Genomic DNA, 22,201 nt, shown 5'->3' on the forward strand with positions numbered 1-22,201 from the left:
CTGAAAACTTGCATAAAGCATATCATTCCCATGATTGCCGTGAAAGTACAGCGGTCAGCAGATACAAGCCCCATTCCCAATCCCAATGAGATGTTTAAACCTTAATCCCATTAGAATGCTTTGGCAGCAGTGTATGTAAACAATCTGCAATTACCTCTTAATGTTGTTTATGGGTTCTGTTATTAGAAGTAACTAGGGCATCCTATTCAACCAAATAAGAACCAACATACTGCTGAATCACACCTAAATCTGTAAGTTATGCACTTGGCGAGAAAAAAGACAACATTAATATATTTGTGTGTGTGTGTGTGTGTGTGTGTGTGTGTGTGTGTGTGTGTGTGTGTGTGGGCGACCCATACATCAAAGACATAACAGGGCACAAGGGTGCCCAAGTCTAGATGTGCATCTGTAAAACTGACTTTATTTGTATCAAGTCTATCAGAACACACACACACACAGACACACAAACAACTCTCTCCTCATTATCCCATTTTCCCTTATCAGAGATCTAACAGTAAAACAAGTTTCTTAAATCTTTAATCACCTCTGCACTGCTAGGCAGTGAAATAATGACTTGCTCAGTTGAGGCACCCCAATATAAAATGGGATGTCAATATATCACCACAGCCTAATGTGGGCTGACGAATGAGAAAAGTCCTGCACTGCTGAAATACAGTTACAGCATCACTAAAACATTGTCTGACATAACAAAAGATCGAGGTCCTAACCTGAACATTTGTCTATCCTTTAATTTAATTATATTATTACATTTGTCTTTTTCTAACATGTTATTTCCGGATTTTGACTAATAATAAAAATCTGGGGTCATTTTTGATAATGGTAACAGCAAAACAAGTCTAGAGTCAACATAAAGTCATTCAAATCTGATCTAGTTGATCCAGTCTGATAAGGATGTATCGTCCTTGTTCGAGACTGCTGTATACACTCCTCATGCTTAAATACTGTGACAGCGCTCACAGAAAAATCGTCTTGTTTCTAACTGTACCAGTTTATGTACTTTCTGTTCCTTTGTACTGTAGGACTCTGTGGGACTGATTTACTAAGCCTCTTAGAGTTTTTAGCTTGCCCAAAACCAATCATTGCTTGTGCTCTTTTAATAAAGCCAAATCCATCCCTCTCTCTCTCTCTCTCTCTCTCTCTCCATAATCACCCCTTACATCAAAAATTCAAACAATTTCAATCAGGCTCCTGCCAAAGACTCCCTGTGATGAAGAGTAACAGATTCAAAAAATAATTTATGCCCACTGCTTTTTTTTTTTCCTCTATTGCATTGTAAAAATGATTAAATCCGGTAGAGGGTCAGGCTTCTGTTAACTTTGTTTCTGTTATCTAACCTGTGTTTAAATACCCTCAGCACTTTAAAAACTTTTTATTATTCTCATCATCATCATTGTTGTTCTTGTTCTTGTTCTTTGTGCTTTTTTTAATGTCTGGTGTATTGTTGGTCCTGATGGTTGCCTCTCGGTGTACTGTGTGTGCAGAGCAATTCACTCCTTGTGACAAAGATGATGATGATGATGATGATGACAACGATGATGATGGTGATTGATTTTGCATATGCGTATTAGCATTTGCAAAAGTAATGTTTATATATCTGCCTCTGTGTTCTTCTTGTGCAGGTCTTGCTTCACATGAGTAAATTCTTAAGTACTTGCACACGTTAAGCTGCCACATAAACAATAAAAGAAAAACAAAGCACCCACAATAACAAAACTTTGCTCAACTATACACGTCTGGAAATACACACACACACATACACACACACAACAGAGGCTCCCATCATTCTTCACACACACACACACACACACACACACACACACACACACACACACACACATAAAAACAGAGGGAGAGAGAGAGAGAGCAGAAGCTCCCATCAACTATTTATTTCTCTGAGTCACATAGCAGAGCTGAGGAAAAAATCCCTGTAAAACCTAAGATATTCCAACCCTAAAATATTCACACATCAAAACACCAACTAAAAATAGCACCTACGGTACATCTGGTGATGTACTGACCGCAGCTCTACCTGTAAACCCACCTGCTGCAGGGCTTTCTCTCCTGTACACCTGCCACAAGAAAGAGTGTACTTACAACAAAGAGCATAACTACAAACGTGTCAGAAACATATCCTCCTTTGAAACGGTTTTCTTCTTCTTCTTCCTCAGAATTACTGTGGATTCCCAAAGTACACGTAAACTGAACATCAATTACAGATGAATTAAGCCTTTTTTTTTTTGGTTTTGTTTTAGTTGAATTTCTTATATGAATAGAAATTCTTCTGCACACTGCTTTCTTGCATCGGTGCCACAAATTTATCTGCGCTGCTAATGTTTCTGTCTCTCTTACTCTAATTAGCGCTTTCAACTTCATTTCCTACAAGTAATGACATAACATACCAGTGCTGAACATCATCATTCAATTCTCAGTTTCGTTCATTTTCAAAAAGTTTATTTAACCGTCCCCTCTTGTCTTGCTGACGATGGTGTGCTTCTTTCTTTCTACGTCTTGCTCATTTACGGTTTACATACAGCTCTCTCTAATCTGATAATGGAGGGGTTGGGAGTTTATACAATAAGGCCTTGTGTATAATGTGTTGTGTTGTCCACAAGGTCTGGTATTCCCATTTTAGCACAGCCTTATTCTGTTTGTTAACATCCTGTTCTCAAGCTTAAGTAGTCAGCACCGCGATTGTTTTTTGCATTGTAATTCAGACAAACCTTTATTGGCTCTCGCCTCTTGACTTTTTGGTCCACAAAATCAACAACATACCAAAAGTTGAAAATGGGAGGAGGAGATACTGCGGTGTTCAGTGGTTCCCAGCAGTGTTGGTTTTTCTAATAGTCGGTAGTTGGAGCCTCTGGGGAAAGTTTCGCTGATACAGCTTATCTTTGAGAAGAAGCCTGTATCCTCCGGAAGCCCCAAGCCAACCAAAGCCCTATCGGTTTCACACAGGCAATGTGTTATGGTAAAATTGACCTTTAATGTGTCTTGGTGAGCAGTGACAGCATACAAATTCCTGAGTAAAACCCTGCGAGGGGCTCATGAGACATGCTGCTTTAACTCAGTACAACAAAACCTGGGTTTACAACACTTGTGTTATTATGAACAAAGACGACGATCGAAGACAAAATCAAACCTAACGGGAAATGAAAGGTAGTGATGAAGAGTGCATGTACACTGATACCCATTCAGTTAAGCCTTTAGATGCTATGTGTTTAGCTATCCGGGTTGCACTAATTCTTCTTTGAACACGCGTCTTTCGTGTTTTTATGCGACCTGCTGTTATCATGATAAGAAAGCTATATTTCATGTGAAGCGCCACAGATTCTATGCAGTGGAGTTGAGCCTTTTATCAAAAATTTGAACCATTATGACAAAATGTAGACAGTACATTGATTTCTTCGCGGTTATATTCAAACCACTGAGAGAAAATTACCGTCTTGTTAACGGGTATGGGGTATACCTGAAATCGTGACAAACAACATTTAGTGTTCCCCTCCCGTGTTACAATGGAGTGGTAGGGGAAAATTGAACAGCACTGCCGCCTATGGGATATCTCTACGACGCGATGACTCGCCTTTTAAAATTCAGTGCAAGATATTTAATTTTGAATGGCTGTTTTCACGGACAGGCGACATGCATTTAAAACAATTCTGAAAGATCAGTCTGCAGTTTGTCCGAATAATAGGCTACTTTATTTTTTTCTGTGCTCGCTATTCTTTACTGACAACATAAAACAAGAAGTACTGAATACTTTGAGAATTCATAAATTGAAATTGCATATCCCCTCACACTTTCCCTTTTGTTTACCCCCTGTCGTTTCATTAGCCTACTAAAAAGCGGACTGGTTTATAGTTTTCTCATTATATATTTTGCGGGTAATTAAAGAATATATCTCATAAGTGAAGAATTTATTAATACAAAATGCAAACAAAGTGATTCTTCCTTCCGCAATGCACGTCCGGCTGAATTTAAATGGGCCTGCTTTTGTGCTCACGTTACGCTCAGTTTGATCACAGGATGTTCAGGTGGATACTGCTTACTCTTAGGCACATCTCTGATAAATACATTGGACCTGTACGTAGACCTACTGCCAGTCGGGTAATTTTCCCGCCGCATGAAATTGTTCTGTCAAAGCAACACGGCCACGTTATACTCACGAAACATAGATGGTAGTTTCACTTACTTTGACTAATTCCAGCACCAGAGGGCGCCGGTACAGCATCTGAGGACGGTAAAAATAGGAAATCTGAGAACACTGCATTAATAGTGAACCATGGCCTAATTGAGTTGTGGCCTAATATGGGATTACTCTGTGTGAACAAAAACACGTCGAGTTCTAATGAGGTAGCATAAACCTAATATGTCGGATTAATAGGCTATAACGCCCTTGATGTAGGCCCCCTTAAAGGGTCAGTGTGTCCTGAGGTTAGTCTCAATTCTAGGTCTGAGAATTTGGAATGATGTGATGTTCATATGATATTCATTGCACATCAAATTTCATGTGAAACTTATCGAAAGTTGTCTATTGTAAACTCACAGAGTACCTCTACAACCAAATTCACCAAAGAAGACATGACACTTTATGACTTTGGAAATGTGCTTTAACATTTATGACGTCCTACTAACAGACAATGGTACACACTGAAAATGTTTTATATACATAATGCTATAAACTAGAAAGGCACCTGAACATAAGAGAAGGTTTCGCATAGAGAATGCAACCTCTTCTTGGCTCATTAAAACAAAGTCAGACAAAAAGAACTGAAAACCCAGACTAACAGAGACATTTTCTCTCCAAGATATCTACTTGAAACCAGCTGTTGATCATTCAATCTTTATTCATGAAGGATAAAAAGCTAATAAGACAATAGTGGTGTTGTGATAGCTAAAATATATTATTTCTTATATAAATACAATAGTACTGATGTTGCACATCTGTTTTTTTTTTTTCTTCTTTTTTTCCTTTCTTTCTTTACATTTCACAAAACAAAGCTGTGTGCAGGTGTTTGTGTTGTATAATGGCCATCACAAAAATAGGTGAATTTACCGCTTATATAAATGTAACTGGTTGTGATATTTATAATTAAAGTGTGAAGACTTACAACATTGTAATCAATAAATTATGTTTGTCTCAAAAAAGAGCAAGAAATCTTTTCTAAATTAAGGGCAGCAATGAGACAAGAGCAGAGGAGTTCTGTATGAATTAAAACAGGATTGTCTGAACGATTCTGTATTGCTATTAGTGTTTATGTGAAATATGAATTGATATTGAAACTATTTCCTGATACGATGAAATATCAGGAATCGCAAAACCTAAACCAATGGTTTACTCACCATAATACTGAATTATACTCGCTTACACACAGACACTCACCCCCACACACACACACACATCTTCAACTGCACACAATAAGCAAGGAGTGGTAATCTGAATAGTGCTCACAGGCCAACAGATTGGATCAGTTCAGAAAACAGTTCAAGTTACAATTCTGCACAATTCTGTCCTGTGGTTTTGACCACTGGAGGGAGCTGCTGGACCTCTTCCTCCAGGCCAGCTTACAGCATTACAGCAGTCAGCTAAGCAGTCAGAGACTTGTCTTCTCCTCCATCTCCTGCTCCCATACACACATTCACACACAGAAACAGAAAGGAGAGTTTCTCGTGAAGCCCATGCAGTACGGACACATCCAGGTGACTAAAGGCCTTTCAAAACGCTCTCTGTTTGATGAGTGTCCAAAACCCCCCCCCCAAAAAAAAACCCGCCACTAGAGGGCAATCAGTTGATACCTTAATGAGCTAAAAATGAAGTGTTTCTGGAATGAAAGTAGGTGCTAAGCTGTACATAAATTGGCTGCGTCTTTGTTTTTAAGAAGGACAAAAAAAAAAAAAAAACACTTTGAGCTCTTCATGACCTTCTGCTGACCGACATATTAAGGCCCAGTTTGGGGAGAAATCCATTTGACCTTGGCCTGGTTTTGGGAGACAAGTGAGCTCTCAGCACACCATCGCATCTCTCTCTTCCTGACTCTTCCCAAAGGAGAGCAGTACACCATGCTTTGGACAGAATTCAGCTGTGATTTAGAGACAAATGTATTGTGTTTCATAACGAGCATCACTGGCTCAGAGTTTGGCTCTGACATGCTGGGGGGCGGGGCTGAGGGGGGCCAGAGGGGCGGGGTCACTTGTTCAGTTTAATGTTGGCATAAGAGGTGGGGATGTATCCCTCGTCTCCGTTGCTCCTCCTCACGCGTGTCCACCCGTCCCCTTTGTCCTCTTCCACAACATCCAACACCTCCCCCTCCTGCATGGAGATGGTGCCCTCACTTGAACCTGTGAAAATGAAGAGGCAGTCATGTGTGAATGAGTGTGCGCGTGTGTGTGTGTGTGTGTTTGTGTGTATCCACGAAATAGACGACATTCGTTCAGGAGTTCTGTAAAGCTCAATGTTGAAGTGTATGTATTAAGGCATACCTGGAAAGTTGTAGAGTGCTGTGCATTGACCAATGGGAGCTGCTAGCTCCTCCTCTTCGAAGTCATCATCAAATTCCGCGTAAATGGCCTGGGAGGGGTCGGGAGTGCTCCCATCAGAATGAGCTCCATCGGGACTGAATGTGGAGAAACACAGGTAAAGACTAATGTACACAGAGAACAAACACACACACACACACACACACATACACAAGTACATACACACAGGTAAGACTGACCTATATGCGTTGTGTGCGCCGTTGTTGTTGAGAGAGTGTGGTGCATAACGCAAGGTGTCCCCTCGACCTCCTGCCTCTGTCAGCCAGGACTGTAGCACAAAACGCAAATCAGCGTTTAAACCAGAAATAATATGATATGACAAGAACACGTGTTTTTGTTTAACAAGTGGAAACGACGGGGGCGTCATACTGAGAGCTTCACCTCGTATTTGTTGAGCTCTCCACGCAGTCTCTCCATGTTCTGAGCTGTCTGGTTGATTTGACAGGCCAGAGTGGCAGCATCACCCATCTGGGGATTCTTCTCATACACATCTTTCATTTTCCCCAGAGCCTCACTAAGAGAGAGAGAGAGAGAGAGAATGAGAGAGAGAGAGAGAGACAGAGACAGAGACAGAGACAGAGACACAAAGAGCGAGAGCACTTGTTATACTGTTGTACTCCAATGAGTCTCCTGTGTACCTGCACGGCTTTGTAAACAAAGCCCAGATCCAAGAACCCTGTGGGGTTGAGGATGAGTCGGGTAGTCGTCATGACGACTGGGGGTTTTAAATTTAAAAAAAAAAAAACCCATTGCTCACCTCTGATCTATTTCCTTTTGTAGCTCTTTGCCGATATCATCGATCTTCTGCTGTAGCTTCTTTCTCCGCTGCTCCGGCGGAAGGTGGGCAAAGTCCTCTGTCGGTGTGGGCTGAGGAAATTAGTGGGGAGACAGTCACACACACAGTGTAAACAGCTCATTAAAACCACACACACACACACACACAGTGACAGAATTTGCCAGCACCGGGAGCTTAGGCGAGAAAGAGATTAATAAACTCTGTTTACAGACAGCGTTCCCCTAACACAGGCTGAGAGTTATTCATGAAAATTTACTGCCACAGCAGGTGTACCTCTTACTTATTCCACACAAACAAAATGAATCAATTTGATCTTAGAATGCATCACAATTAGGTCTGTAAACAAATACACATCACCGTTTAACTGGAATTTTGGTTTTGGAGGAAAGAAAGAGGAGAAAACAAATAGAAGAATTTGTGGAAAATTTTCATGAATAACCCCACTGATTTCTAAACTCCCCTTTTATGTGTCAGTATAGCGCTAAATTAGAGTACATCGGTAAGAAAATTCTTTAAAGACACAATAAAGTAGGCCCAAATGAGAATTACAGCCAAACACAATACTCCTGATGGATGGAGTTCACCATTACAGAAACTCATGTTTACCATGCTAGACACCAAGAATTAGGGCCACCAATCCAGAAAATGTTGTTTACACAATCAGGTTTAGAGAGTCTTATTAAACACTTTGGAGAACCAAAGACATGTCCATAAAAAGAAGTTTAACACATTTTTCACAGGATGGCCACCTCTGCCACATTTTAAATGACCCTAGACATCAACCTCTTCTCATAATCCATAATCTTAGATTATTAATCCTGTGGTCAGATGATATGATGTTTGCCTGTTAGTGGTGTCAATGAGGAAGAGGTGGTCATGTGTCTGAAACTGTGGAGCATGAACTTTTCCCATGAAGTAAAATTAAAACACGTAAGACCTTTAAAACACCATCCAACACCACGTTGAGAATAATTACCATGCTCTTATCTGGAGTAATTCTCTATAAGAGACAAACAAAACAAAAAACAAACAAACAAACAAAAAAAAAAGGATAATACGTGTGTGTAAAAACCCATCAGACTGATCAGCTAAACTTAGAAGTGCAAACGGCAGGAACGGTTTGGTTTGGGGTTGTGTTTACGGATCATGAGACCAGAGCTGAGGGTGAGAGTAGAGAAAGGCTTGAAAACGTCCATTTCATTCGGCGTGACGGCTAAACGCACATGACCGTTACTCAGTAGAACATCGGCTGAGGCTTACAGTGACTGCTGAATGAATGTTTCGCAGATTATGAAAAAAAAAAAAAAAAAGAAGAAAAAAGTTTAGTCAAGGTTCTTTGACGTGCTAGCATGACATCCCCCCCCCCCACCCCCCACCCCCCACCCCCCGCCTACTCACCCTTGTCCCCAACCCCTCCCTCTGTGACCTTTCAGACTCACCGTTCTCCTGAGGCTCCGGAAAGAGGAGATTCTGGGTTTGACTGTCTTATTGATCTCCTTCAAACAGTAGGACAGTGGGTCCCGGCCAAACTTGGGGGAGGGGGGTCCGTTAGCGGGCGAGGGGGCGGGGGGTGTAGAGAAGGGTGTGGGCGGGGCGGAAGAGGAGGAGAGCTGGGGTGAGGCGGGACAAGATGGGACACAGGCCCAGAGGATTGGATTGCAGGGAACAAGTCGGCAGAGAGAGAGAGGGGGGGGGGGAGAGAGAGAGAGAGAGAGAGAGAGAGCGAGAGAGAGAGGGAGAGCAAGAGAAAGAGAGAAAGAGAGAGGGAGAGAGAGAGAGAGAGAGAGAGAGAGAGAGAGAGAGAGAGAGAGAGAGAGAGAGAGCGCAAGAGAAAGAGAGAAAGAGAGAGGGAGAGGGAGAGAGAGAGAGAGAGAGAGAGGGAGCAGGGGTCGGAGGAGGGGGGGTAATAGGAACAGGGGGACGGGAAAAACACACAAACACATACACACACAGATGACAAAAGGGAAAGAGAGAGACACCATCAAACACCATAAGCAACATCACAGAATGAGGAGGACAACGCTAGACCCAAAACCTCAGCCGGAGACTGTAGAAGGCAAAGGAGAACCCCAAACCCCAGCGCTGAAGCCCACAATACTAACATCCCAGCACCAGCAATGCAACACAAGCCAGAGCACAGAGCACAGTAAGGCTTCACAAGGACCAGCTCCAACATCAGCACCTCTCCTCTGAGCTTTAAGTCAGCCAATGAGAACCAGAGAAAATGCTTCCCCAATTCTGATTGGTGGAACCATATCAATCAGTGGTAGCTCTACTTGGAGGAGGTAAAGTGAAGATATGCCCTGTGGAGCCACACTTAGGCTATCTGCATTACATTAAAGACATAGATCTGCTTTTCCTGCATTCGGATGCTTTGTTTGGCCATTATACCATGACATTTCAATTTTATTTTTATTTTTTTTTCCATTGGAATCACATGAATCAGAGATATTAAAAAAACATTGACAAACAAGCCAAAGTACCAACCCCAAAAGCAACAAACATGCATTGAACACAGACAGAGGCAATAGTTTTAAAAACGAGCTCCCTTTTCAAAGCTCGTTACATTGAGTTGTTATGAGTCCATAAATCAAGCTTCTGCTAACGACTCGCAGCTTCATTTGCTGAATGTAGCACTGACTAAAATTTAGTCCCAACTCCCAGCACAAACTCTATCTGCGTGAGTGAGTGTCTACAACTACTGTGGCATCTCTATCACTAATCACTACACAAGAAGCTTGGTAGGTAAGGTAGGGTAAAAAGGGGGCAGACTGCTTTGGAGGTTCGGAGATGTGGAGCGTGGTTTGGAGGGGGGGGGGGTATAGAACATGGTTTCAAATCTGCGTCACTAAGACCAACAGGGAATTTAGGGCTGTGTTTGGATCTGCAATGCCACAGGGAGTAAGGGAATGGAGACTTCTGCTCTACTATAGGTCAAACGCATCCCCTTCAGAGAGGGAGGGAGCAGTGACTTGGAGCAGTGCTTCACACAGACTGGACACAGAGTGGGAAAGACAACAGGACGGCACAGGTTAGCGACTGGACATGCACAGAGAGGGAGCAGCCGGCGGGAGAGGAGGAGGCTCTGGGTGTGTGTGTGTGTGTGCGTGTGTGTGTGAGACAGGGAGAGGGGTGGGGTGAGAGGGAGAAAAGCGACTGGGGAGGAGGGAGCGATAGACTTGGTTTGGCCTCATAATTATATTCAATTTCGTTTTTTTTATGTTTTGGTTTGTTTTTGTTGTTTGGTAAACTGCCCTGTGTTTTACAGACACAGTGGTTCTTCATAAAGTTCTACATGATGTGAGATTCCATTAGCAGTGGTACCAAAATGATCCATTGCCTCCAGCGTTCCGCGCACTCACATGACTGTGAGGCAACCGTCGGGGAAAACGTCGAGTCTCCTTCCGACCCCGGCGTTTTCCGAAGATCTTTATCTTTTAACGAGTGAATCGGATGCCACTCTCTGTATTTTTTTTTTTTCCCCCCTGACAGTTGACACTGCACAAAGGTGTCATTGTAAATGGACTGAAGTGTATATTATATGCAGTATAATAGCAGCCGTGTGTGTGTGTTAAAGCCCGTGGCAGAGTGTGTTTGTGTCCAGTGTTTGTGTCCCCTGCGCTGCTGAAAGCACAGACGCAGCAGAAAGCTGCCAGTGACGTTGCTGTAAACCCTGGTCACACGCTGTGGAACAAGGGGGCTAGGGACTTTGTTTTTTTTTTTTTTTAATCAAAGAGACAGCCATGCAAAGATGGGTTCTGCAAATGGAGTTGTTTGGTTGGTTGTTCTTGTGTGTGTGTGTGTGTGTGTGTGTGTGTAAGAGTGGAGTGCATTGAGAGAGACAGACAAAGGCAGATAAGGGGGGGGGGGGGGGAATTCATGCATTTCTCCTGGGAGGGAGACCAGAGATGTGTGAGGATGCAGCTTCTGGGTGGAGATGATTCTGAAAAAAGACCTTAATTCCCTTTCTTACAACCCTCCCTGACAACCTAAACTCCCATAACCACCCTTCTGTTACACCAAAACACCCACAACATGTTTGTTTCCATACTTAGTCTGGGCTAGCCTATCAGTGCTTGGTTTCACTCTGGGATAATTCAAAGAGAATTGAAGAAAACACTGTGAGATGGTCAACTGTCTTAGTTGGACATCAGTGGTTCTGTTCAGAGGGGTCGTCCTATAGACACAGCAGTGGCTCACTGGGCCTTGGTCTGCACTGCTCACTGGGTAAAGTGTTCGGCATGACAGGACACCTACCTTACTCTTCTTGGAGAAAAGCCAGAAAGGTTTGCTCTTGTTTTTGCCCAGTAGGTCTAAGGGGCCTTTTGGAGTACCCAGACTGGTGTCAGAGGAAGCACGGTTGATGCCCTGACTGTAGTCCTCAAACTCCAGGTCACCTGGCCTCTCAAAACCAGATTTGTGTTGCTCTATGAGGGCCATAGAGTCCTGACAAAACACAAGCCACATGTCTTTTGGGTTTTTTTTTTTTTTTCCACCTTTTTGTGTGTGTGTGTGTGTGTGTGTGAATGTCTGGCAGCTAGGGATGTGTGTGTACGACGGTCTGGTCGTTCGGTGTACGTTCGCACCACACTCACATTCTTCTCGTTCACATTGGTGCCAGCCCTGACGATGCCCTCCAGACACTTCCCGATGATGGGCATGACCTGTTTCTCCGTTTCTGCGAACAGGATGTAACCTTGCGCCAGTTTCCCAACACGCCTCTCGTCCATGTCCTGCAGCTTCTGCGGAGGGGAAAAAAAAGAAAAGACCAAAAAAAAAAAAAAAAAAACGACAGCAGAGAACCTGCAGGTTACTGCCAAATAAACTCAGTCTGGGACATTTTATCCCTGCGTCCAAAGTCTGAACCAGCGCTGTTTATTAGCCCTGGTTAACAGCTAACGCTATGTGCCTTAATGAATGGGCTGCTGGGAGGGGATTGCTTACATTGAAGATAAGTGGCATGTCGGTGAAGTAAAACTGGCTCTGCTCTTTGTTGTATTTCTGTAGCTGTGCAGCATAATCGTTCTTACACTCCTCCGCTATGTGGGTACGCATGTGTGCCTGCTGTTTAGCCTAAAAACAGCAGACCAGCCACCCAGAGAGAGAGAGAGAGAGAGAGAGAGAGAGAGTGTGAGAGAGAGAGAGAGAGAGAGAGAATCTTCATTCCAGAAATTCAAACAAAAAAAAAAAAGTATCTGTTCAGGCCTAGTAATTCAAACAGAAAGATCAAGGAGAGAACACTGACGCTGTGAGGGAACAAAGCACAGTGTTTTTAGCAGAGCAAATCAGACAGGAACTGTGTACAGAGAGGATCTTTCTAGAAGCGGGCATGTACCTTCTCTACGTCGGCTTTGGTGGCATTGATGTCTTGATCGGTTTTCTCGGCGTACTGTGCAGCTTTTTCTGCTTCTCTCCACTCCCTCTCAAAGCGTTTCTTACTCTGTCACACACACACACACACACACACACACACACACAAAATTCCAATTCAATATCACTCCTGTACATTAATCATCCCTCTCAGCCAACTGTGAAAAGTCTGGTTTATTTCAAAAACAGAGGGTTTTGTTTTTAGCCAAAATTCTCTCTTCTGGGGGCTCTGTTTTAAAGTAAAGAAACCTTAATCATTGTGATCTTTTATTTTCACCAATAACACACTCACCTGATCAAACAGCTCCTACACAAACCGCGCCATTAAACACAAATATGCAAACTCCTCCCCTTCACACACAGCGGACAAAAGCATTAGGCCAATGCCACGTGAATGCCAACAAAAGCCTTTTCTGTTTGTCATCGTCATCATTGGTGCAACAAAGAGACATACCATCTGACTGAAGACCGAGCCCACCCCACACACACACACACCGAATATACTGTCTGTTTCACTCTATGGTGAAATCACTAAAAGGCAATGAGAAGGCACCGAACCAGACAATACCGCTGAAGCATTTGTCTACCGCGGACAGAGCCTTACACAGTCCAGCTGCTTGTAGGTGCTCTCCAGAGACTGCTGTGCTTTCTTGGCCTCAGACAGATGCTGTAAAAATCACAAGAGGGGTGGGGGGTGGGGGGTGGGAGAGATAAAGAGACGGAGAAATTACTGTCGGGACCATTTTGGCCAGTGACTGGCATAGAATGAAAACCTAAGCGAAAACAATACCAGAAAAACAAGTGCATAAATAGTCAGTGGAACAAAAAAAACAAAAAAAAAAAAACAATACAAAGATTGATGACAGATTCTTTGGTATGGTATGAGTCTACTGCAAATCAACTTTTGTCTGCAATGGAAAACTAGCAAATCATGCCAATGCATTCCTCTGAAAGAGTGACATAACCACAGTATGACTCCCCCCCGCCCCGAGACGACAATGTTTTCTTCCTGAAACCTCTTTTCTTCCTACCCTCTCCTCCAATGTACCATCCCTCCCTCCCTCCCTCTCGCTCCTCCCTTCCTCCCTATCATCTGTCATCCATCCATTCATCCATCTGCTTTTTGTGGCCTCTCTCAGTCAAACTGACGTCCCGCATTAGTTTTTGTCAGACTCACTGTCTTTCGCTCCTGCTTAATCTCCTGTAGGTATTTGGTGAGTTCAATACAGATGTTCATCATCATGTTTTCGGCAATGAGCTCCCTCTGTCCTGCGTAGTCGTTTAACTCATTCAAAATGTCCAAGAAGGCCTGGTGATTTGAGAACCTGTCAGATGAGAAAGAGAAAAATGAATGAAAAGACAAAAGAGAGAGAAGAGAAGGAGACAGAATGAGGAAAGGAGGGCATTAGAGAACAAAAAAAGAGACAGAAAGAAAGAGAGAGAGCGAGAGAGAGAGAGCGAGAGAGTGAGAGGGAGATAAGGATGGCTTAGATTTTGCCAGCTGATTATAGAGTTCTACCGTCCCCACACTGTCTCCATCCCAAAGACAAAGCCAGTTTAGCTGTTAGTGGGAACTTATTTCCATCTGGAACTTCCTTATTCCTGTTTCCCTGTAAGGGTGTAGTCCTTTTGAAGCTGTTTGTTTTAGGCTGCTGGTGTGTAGAGATGGACTCGTTTAGAGTCCTTTCGCTGCAGGAGACTAGCCTTCCATACAAATCTCAGTCATTTAAATAACTCGTAGACGACATTTTCATCACACACACACACACACAAACATACACAAGTACATGCAGACCCACACACAAACACACCCAATTACCTGCATTCCTGTTCTTCCTTGCTCCCTCGTTTTGGGCTGTACTTCTTCGTAAGATTTCTGTGAGGACAGACAGAATATGCTTTCTTTGAATATGAAGTACGGTAGAGGAAACAGAAATAAGTAACTGAAACAGCAGCGGCATAAAAATATTTTCAGCTTCACCACACCACACCTCAGAGATTCATTCCCATTTCCCATTCCCCGACGGACACCCATTTTCAGCTTCCAGGACGAGATTTTTCTCACTTACTCAGCATCTATATCCTTGACCATCCTGGACCTTCAGCTAAAACCACCGAGCTTTGCGAAAAGCAGCTAGATTTCTATCTTTTGCAGTCTACAGTGTGCCTTTGACCTTTACCTGAACCGAGTTTGAGTGAATGAAACAGAATAGAGAAATATTCCTTTAAAGTGCTAAGGAAAAAAAAGTGATAACAATGCACAAAGTTATAAGAGACAGTTATACCTGAGAAGCGACATTTTTCCGTTTTGAACTATATAAATGTAGTTTTCTGACTGTTCTGAAACTTCATATGATACAATTTATGTCTAGCAAAGTAAAAACACTGCAGAATTTAGTAGATAAAGTTTGCTTTTTTTTTTTTTTAACAAACACGTGGGGACGATATTGGGCTGGTTAGCACTGTCGCCTCACAGCAAGAAGGTCCTGGGTTGGAATCCCAGCCGTCCCAGTTTGCATGTTCTCCCTGTGTTTGCGTGGGTTTCCTCCGGGTGCTCCGGTTCCCTCCCACCACAAAGACAAGCATGCTAGGATTAGCACTCCTGTCAGCGACCTTGACCATGGCACGGGCAAAAAAACCTGGAGTTGGAGACTCCTGGACCTGGAGTCCCCAGGCGCCAGCTGCCCACTGCTCCTAGCTCATAGTGTGTGTGTGTGTGTGTGTGTGTGTGTGTGTATGTGTGTGTGTGTGTGTGTGTGTGCGCGTGTGCTCACTGGTGTTAGGATGGGTTAAATGCAGAGGCTCCATTTCACTGCTCAGTGTGTGTGTGTGACAAATAAAGTACTTCTTCTTCTTCTTCTTTATATTTACATACGATTGTTATATTCACTCTAAATATGATTAGACTTCATTTTTTCTTCCAGAGAAATAAGAGGCATTCCCCTGAAATCTGTAACGAAAACTGTGCTGATCCATTAATAGATAATGTCCACTTGTCCTTTTTTTCACTCATTCAACCACATCCTCTCTGTCACATGCTCAGTCTACTTCCACTTCCCCTCCTCTCAAAGAGCGCAAGGAGACAAAGGAAACGATCAGAGAGGAGGAGCAAGTGAGGAGAAGTGATAAGGAGAGAGAGTAAAAAGCAGAAAGAATGAGTTTAAGGTCAGAAAAACTGAAAGTAAGAATATAAAAAGGGTGTGAGAGAGAGAGCATGGGAAGGTGAAAAAGAACGAGAGAGAGAGAGAGAGAGAGAGAGAGAGAGAGAGAGGGGAGGGAGAGAGAGAGAGAGAGAGAGAGAGGGAGGGAGAGAGGGGGGGGGGGAGAGAGAGAGAGAGAGAGAGAGAGAGAGAGAGAGAGAGAGAGAGAGAGAGAGAGAGAGAGGTGTAGAGAATGAGAACAGTGTCTTCAGGACTGTCTGGGCTGAGGCCAATTCTGGTACTCAAGGGAGCTGACAAGTTCGATTCTGCCTCAAAGCAGTCATGAGACTCGACACAAATTTCACAATCAGCCCACAATTCCTCACAGATACACACCAAACACACACAGAGAGACAGGGAGAGAGAGAGAGAGAGAGCGAGAGAGCGAGAGAGAGAGAGAGAGGGAGGGAGAGAGAGAGAGAGAGAACATGTTGATGACTTCACAAAGTCACTGAGTTGCCAGAACATAGAGAACTTACCTCAACTGCTTGGCATAGTTCTGTTCTACTTCTGTTCTTTCCTTGACAAATTTCACATATTTCTCCACCAAATCCAAGCCCGACTGTGTGTGTTTATCAATGACGTCATACTGATCCTGTAAAAAAACAAAACAACAAGAGACGGAATAAGACAAGTCTCCAAAATGGAGGCCATTCTCACTTCCATATAAAATAAATAAATAAGCCAATCATGCAAAATATCATTGCATGATGTCATGTTCAGAATGCTGGAATACTGTGACAAGAATGTTGTTATTGACGTGAAAAAATTGGAGTTTAATAGTGAATCTCATTAAATCTGCCCACACGCTATACATTCCCCAAATTCTCGGCATGTTCACAACTCTCTTTACACGAGCCACGTTATCTGTGGGCGGCTTCCCTCATGGCAGTATTTTTTTTTTTTTTTTTTTCATATTGTTATGGTACCAGAAGGAAGACAGATAGAGAGGCCTAACAGAATCGTGGCTGTCCAACAGGAAAAAGGAAAAGTGCAGGTCCTCTCCATTTCCCGCTGTGTTTTTCACGCTTATGCGTATGCGTCTCAACCCGGGAATAATATCATCCTAATGTAAATGGAGAGGGGAATGGGAAGAAACATACGGAGAATGATTTTGGAAAATAGAATGTAAGCAAGGATCCAAATAATGTCTACAGAGATTGTACTGAGGAGGTCTGGTGTGATCTTGCAGTCTCTCTCTCTCTCTCTCTCTCTCTCTCCCTCTGTCTGTCTGTCTGCCTGCCTGCCTGCCTGTCTGTCTGTCTTTCTCTCTCTCTCTCTCTCCCCCTCTGTGTTCCTTTTTTGGCTGGGTTGAATGGGGCTACTTCAAGCCCAGGCGTGCCTGTGTGTGAGTGATGATATCTCGAAATGTTGCCCAGGCCTTCCACACACACCTTCTCATCAGCCCCACTCTCAGCTACGGCTCTGCCGTAAACGGGTAGCTGGGGGAGGGGGGTGTTAAACAACCTCAGGAAGAGATTCCTAACAAGCTGAGCCATGCCCCTGACTCCTCCTATATCCACAGAGTCTCTCTCTCTCACACACACACACACACACACACACACAAAACAGAAATGCTTAGCCAATAAATCAAGGCAAGCCCCAAATCCATTGTTCTAAAAAAGAGTCATCTTCTATCCATTTCAAAGAGGAGGAGGAAAAAAAAAACCCTGGCAAAAAAGAGCCCAGGGACTAAGCCCCTGCTCAAACCTGTCTGCTGTTTGTCTCTATGTGAGAGTGTTTGAGTAGAGCCGCTCCAATGTGCAGATCCTGAGAGACAGGAGATTTGAACGTTCAGTTATAACCTAAAGCATACACAGTGAAGGGAAAGAAAGTTTGCGGTACGCGTTTGTTTGTTTCCAACCACACAATATTACTAGGTACTAGTTTAAAAGGGACTGTTGACTAAATATTAAAACAAAAAACAAAACAAAACAAAAAATTCCATGATTTTAAAAATTCCCCTGATGTTCACTAGAAGGTTCCACAAGGCAAGACACAAACTGTCCGGGTTGTTCATCAATTTTACAATTAGGGTATATGAGGTCATAGCAGTTTGTATAGTGAAGGGATTGTCATTTTAAATTGGACTCATATGATATCTGACCGCTAAGGAGTAAAAAATCAAATAAACAGTAAAAGCCGATTGCAGCATGACTGATACTGTTCTCAGCTTGTCCCTGACCTTCCCCTTTGTCCTGTTCGCCCAGCCATCTTAATCGTCTGCCTTATCACGCTTCAAAACAAACATATTTAAACTACATGTGGAGAGTACTGTAGTGTGGCATATGGAACCTCACTCAACGAGATAAACTGAGTGAAATGGCAAATTTTTCCCTCCTTAGTCAGCCTGTCATAATTGTTTAATAAGGAGCCAGCCGTGCGACATTTTTACAGCCGTGGAGAACACAGGTTCACAGAGAGCCAGACAGAAATATCAGTCATTTCTCACAGCTTTATATATATATACACAAACACACACCCCTAGAAACACAGGCAGTCACAAAACAAGTACACTCAACTCTAGATTTGCCAAAAATAGCCACGGGATTAACTGCTAAAGGCATATGCTATGGAGAAACTGTATGCATGACAGATAATTATCACACACAACTAACACTCGTGAGACATGGCTCAGAGCCAAAAGAATGTAAACTCATAGTAACCAGCATGGCTTGTCACTCTTTGTCTAAGCCTTACAGAAGTCTGACTGCACACTAAAGCACTTTAAAATTGGGCAAGACTATGTGATTAAAAAAAAATAAATTTTTATATATATATATATATATATAGACCTACTACGATGCCCATATTCATGAGTGGTGCAGGAAAAAAATTAAAAAATGAGTTGTGAGATACTTCTAGTGATATATTTGGGGGGGGGGGGGGGGGGCGACAAACAAACAAAATTGAACCGACTCGTCTCTCTGTGGTTTGACAACAATGCCAGAACTGCATGGGAATCCCAGGGATTTCAAAACACGGTATTACCAAAGAACATGGAAGTTCTTTTAAAAACACCTCAAATCTCAACTCAAAAAAAAAACACACACACACACACAAACACACTAAAAAACCCTTTGCGGTCCAGAAAAATACCAAAAGTAAACGCAGGGCTGTGGACTGGATGTTGTGACTTCATTGAATTAGGCCAAAACTAATTAGACTGCTGTTCCAGTGCAGAAGATAGAAAAGGGACAGAGGAAAGAGGCCCAAGGGGAACCACTGTAATGAGGTCAGAACTTCCCCACCCTCTGCTGCCTACTGCTCTATTTCCACACTACTTACACGTGTGTGTGTGTGTGTGTGTGTGTTTGTACCGCTCTGGTATATTATGTGGATGAAAAGATCACAGTGCCCCTTGCAGAAAAGTTGGAGCGATCCATGAAACACAACTGTGGAGTTTTTGAAGGTGTGTGATGTGATTTATGTTACGGCAGTGCATGTGACAGGGCAGTGGGGTGCTTGTGTTTGGCTGTAGGCTGAGTGTCTCAGTTCGCCTGCATTACATACAGCGATGCAGAATATGTTGAGGTGTAGAATACACTATCGCAAGTAGGTCATTTCGATTTCTCTCTCGCTCTGTGTGTGTGTGTGTGTGAGAGAGAGAGAGAGAGAGAGAGAGAGAGAGAGAGAGAAAATCTGGGTTATTGTTGGTGTTTGGGAAAAAACTCAAAAATCAGAATTGCTTGTGCAGAGACACTATTCACCTTGACGAACACGCAATATACCTATACAGTGATGACGCACTGATCTAAACAGATACCCAAACACACATTTATTCTGAAAAGCCACCACAGTTCGTGCTGGCGAGGACATCATTACACGTATCAACTAAGTTTAAATCTTTCAGTTGATCTTAATTACAGCCTGGACGCTTGGACATACTGGGACGCCCAAAAGTGCAGCCGCTCAGGCAAGTAATAGTCATGCAGTCGTCATCGCAGGGAGACAGTAGGAGGTAACTGGGCTAAGAATGTCCCATTTCTAAGAATGCCCCCCCCCCCCCCTAAACACTGTAAAATTTATAACTGTGGCATTGCTGTTGTTAACTGCCCATATGTTCAGAATGCAATGTTCGCACATCTCTCAACTGCCTGAACGATAAATAAACTGTCAGAACATAAAGCCTAACGATATAAAGTGTATTCTGTTACTCAGCAAACTATTTAGTTATCTGCCGATTAAACGACGAAGGAACAATGCCAAGTATAGTGATTACTTTTGATAAGAACTTCAGGAGGGTAGAGTAACTGGGTAGAGTAAGGCATTGTAATCTAGCACAATGCCCCAAATGTGGGGGAAAAAAACTTCAGAAGCAGAGGGAGGTTTTTGTTAGCTAACTTAGCTAACTGATCTTCAACCACACGCACTTAACTTGACCTAGGACGGTGCGTTCATATGAAGAATCCACAAGTCGCAATTTGACCGTAAATCTTACATAAACACTTCTGGAAACTTTGCTAAAGTAAGAACATTCCGAGGGTACAGTAATTACAAATATGTTGGCCGTTTAACCATAAGGAGGTACATTTACAAAATATAGGCCAGCGTAAAGCGCTCAAACAACTCAGTGAACAATTCTGCATTATGAAAAAAATATATATGCGTGCTTAAAAATGCAGCCCGCTTCAGCCGGCTGTATTTGCATCACTGATGATATCTGTACCCTTCACTACCAGCTCTGAGAGCTGCTGGTTAGCGATGTAGCAAGTGAACATTTAGCTTTTGCTACGCTCTGCTATATGGCAGTGATGATGGAGACAGTAACGAAGAGTCAGCTAAGTGGTTGGATAACTACGAAAGTTGTGTTAACCCCCCTCCTTTTGAAGTGACACCGAACTAGCTTACAAATTTAAGTAGCCAACGTCAAATATCCTTAGGGTTCATATTTAAAACCAACCATGTTTTAGAAGAATCGACATCTTTCAGAAAATTTTCAGGAATAACAAACATCCCAATGGAATGCGATTGTCCCCAAGTTAACATATCAGATGACTTTGAGGATCAACTTTATTCAGCTCAGCATTTTCTCCTTAGAATCACAGATACTGACAAACGTAACTCTCCAAAAGCAGGATGACAAATATCGGATGTAACTTCAGCCGTTTTTTCTTCTAACTGCACAACTCAGAGAGCAAACTCACCCAAAGATCTGTCCCCCAGTCCATGTTCAACCGCGGACTCCTTATCAACGTATTCCCGACTATATAATTTGCTTCTTGGTTATTCCAAAAGTAAACAAACTGTCGGATCACGCATAAAAGACAAGTGATTAAGTTGAGCTAGTCCTTAACTCTTTATTTACAATAAAATGGAAAGCACTCCGCCAAACCTGATTTCTAACTAACTTGTTAACATAATTTTCGTTGCAAAGAGGGATCAACTAGCTCTGATATCCGCGTCACTCCCAAATCCTAATTCTTAAAGGAGCCGTATCGAATTTCCACATCTTACTTTGGAATGTCGGATAGCTGGAAAGCTACAAAACCCACTTATTGAAGTGAACTGACACTGTATCAAAACATTTTACCAAAAGGGCAAACACACGTTTCATCTGATTGTTTTTATAAATTGCTTAAAAACGTACTTTCTTATTTGCAGATGAGTGTGCAAAAAATTACTTTGCCAGAGACAAAGTGCACTCTCACAGTTTCCAACCACCATTAATGTGTCACCATAAATTGCATATTAATAGCGTCCTGTTATGTAACCCTTATTATCCTTGTGATTGAAAAAAAAAAAAAATTAAAGGAAAAAAGCAAAAAAAAGAAAAGTGACTGAAATGCATTCTGCAGCCTTGGGTGAATCCTCAGTCTATGTGTCATCGTTTTCACACAAGTATTGCTCAGGGTCTACACTTTTGTTAGAAAGTGTTTTACTGTCAGATCATAGGAGATAGGACACAAAAGTCATATTTGCTGAGATAAAATTCATTGTGATTCAGTTATTAAGAATTCATAGACTGTGTTGATGGAGTCCTCCAGCTCAACTCGTTGCACCTAAAGAAATGGCATTTTATTTATTTTTCACATCCTCTTACAGAGCAGTGGTGAGAGAGTGGAATAGTATTGCTTTGTTCATAGAAAGTAACTGGAATATGAGGCAATACCCGCTATAATAGAAAAATGCTGAAATAAATGATAACAAAAATGCTAATTTCAAAAGTCATTGTCATTTTTTTCTGGTTACATGAGGAGCAACAGGAATTTGTGGAATAGACTCTAAGGTAATTACAAGTCAACATAAAAACATACAAAAATAACAATCATAAACCAAC

The 22,201-nt window shown here is 42.5% G+C and overlaps 1 protein-coding gene across 1 annotated transcript; it reads right to left on the reverse strand.

Annotated features, from left to right (window-relative positions):
• Nucleotides 1-6,205: 6,205 nt before the first annotated feature.
• Nucleotides 6,206-21,144, reverse strand: trip10a (thyroid hormone receptor interactor 10a). Its single transcript, XM_030789851.1, has 16 exons — nucleotides 21,069-21,144; nucleotides 16,401-16,516; nucleotides 14,541-14,597; nucleotides 13,899-14,046; nucleotides 13,326-13,388; nucleotides 12,687-12,791; nucleotides 12,296-12,424; nucleotides 11,947-12,093; nucleotides 11,605-11,797; nucleotides 10,417-10,436; nucleotides 8,791-8,961; nucleotides 7,313-7,422; nucleotides 6,937-7,069; nucleotides 6,735-6,823; nucleotides 6,499-6,659; nucleotides 6,206-6,357 (listed from the first exon to the last, which is right to left on the reverse strand). Exons 1-16 carry the CDS (start codon nucleotides 21,090-21,092, stop codon nucleotides 6,206-6,208), a joined length of 1,818 nt encoding a protein of 605 aa, XP_030645711.1. The 5' UTR covers nucleotides 21,093-21,144.
• Between the last annotated feature and the right edge of the window lie 1,057 nt (nucleotides 21,145-22,201).

The sequence above is a fragment of the Chanos chanos genome, chromosome 13, assembly GCF_902362185.1.
Source record: "Chanos chanos chromosome 13, fChaCha1.1, whole genome shotgun sequence".
NCBI classification, from domain to species: domain Eukaryota; kingdom Metazoa; phylum Chordata; class Actinopteri; order Gonorynchiformes; family Chanidae; genus Chanos; species Chanos chanos.